General features: G+C 34.8%; 1 protein-coding gene across 1 annotated transcript; it reads right to left on the bottom strand.

Moving 5' to 3' along the window:
* On the bottom strand, window positions 1-818 carry LOC145035863 (pterocarpan synthase 1-like). The gene has a single exon (XM_078984364.1). It carries the CDS (start codon window positions 671-673, stop codon window positions 101-103), a length of 573 nt encoding a protein of 190 aa, XP_078840490.1. The 5' UTR covers window positions 674-818; the 3' UTR covers window positions 1-100.
* Between the last annotated feature and the right edge of the window lie 413 nt (window positions 819-1,231).

Genomic DNA, 1,231 nt, shown 5'->3' with positions numbered 1-1,231 from the left:
TTGCGCTAACAAGACATGGAATAATACATACTCCTTTAAATTACATGCCTATGAAAACGATGGACGTCGATATTCAAGAAAAGGAGAATCACATAACCACCTAATAATGAAGAACAAAAACGTTATACTCGACAACAGCATTTGCAGTTGTAAAATCAATACTATGAGTCTTGGCCTGAGCATAACCTCTAGCGAACCGGAAAAGCCCACTTCCACCAACCACCGGCATCTCTCTCATCGGTGTCAACGCCGCATTCCGACCCAATATACTCAAAGTGCTTCCATTATACTTGCCTTCTGTAAAATAATAATTCAAGACCATTAGAAATCCAAGTTCCTTCAAGTCTGCTGATGCGTACATCCCCTGAGCTCTTCCCACGATCTTAGACCCGGGTTCTGGCGTCAACGTTAATGGGTCATCCATCATCATCATGAGGCCGAACAAGCTTCGTGTGGTGTTTGCGATAGGAGCAGCCGCCACTTTGATGGCGGTGGGGTGGTGGCCGGTGACTATGTCATGGAAGTAGAAGTGAAGATGAGTTAACTTCTCTTTCTTGAAACCTAATGAGTTTTTTGACAACTTTCTTGAAAATTGTTGGGATTGAATTGGTGTGATGATATGAAGGAGGAAAATTGTGATCAGAATTTGTGTACTAAGGGGTTTCTTGGCCATGTTGATTGATGGTGGAGGATTGTATGGATATATGGAATTTAGTTATCTGTATATATGTTTTTGAAAAGAAAGAAACAAAAACAAGGAACAAACTTTTAGAAAAGCCAAAGTGAATGAAAGAATCTCGTCCATTATTGTGAATGGACGAACGCAATAAATTTAGCATAAAGACTAGTAAGGATTGCTTTTTGTTGAATGGTATCAAGTAACCTTTGTAATTAATATATTTTAAGTTTAACTTTTTTTTTTCTAATAAAACTTTATCATGAGATAATTTATCCTTTTATAAAAAAACATGACATGTGGACATGGGTTGAAATTTTTTTTTTTTTTTTTTTTTTTTTTTTTTTTTTACATCGTATATATACCATCCTTTATCCTTTGTGAATGTATGAATTTTGAGCGTTGAACCAACTTAACCTAATCTAATCGTTGGGTTGTGATTTTTAACATAAAAGAGCTAAAATAAATGACAATATAACATATATAAAATTACAATCACTATAATTTTTCATGTGTTGTACTTTCCAATTTATAGGTTTTCTTGTTATAGTCAAA

Source organism: Lactuca saligna, chromosome 1 (assembly GCF_052625555.1).
Source record: "Lactuca saligna cultivar CGN05327 chromosome 1, ASM5262555v1, whole genome shotgun sequence".
In the NCBI taxonomy this organism is placed as follows: domain Eukaryota; kingdom Viridiplantae; phylum Streptophyta; class Magnoliopsida; order Asterales; family Asteraceae; genus Lactuca; species Lactuca saligna.
This window is presented reverse-complemented; position numbering and strand designations above follow the sequence as displayed.

Bases quoted from the DNA above. Each gene is read 5' to 3' on its own strand.
- LOC145035863 (XM_078984364.1), bottom strand. From the start codon at position 673: ATGGCCAAGAAACCCCTTAGTACACAAATTCTGATCACAATTTTCCTC.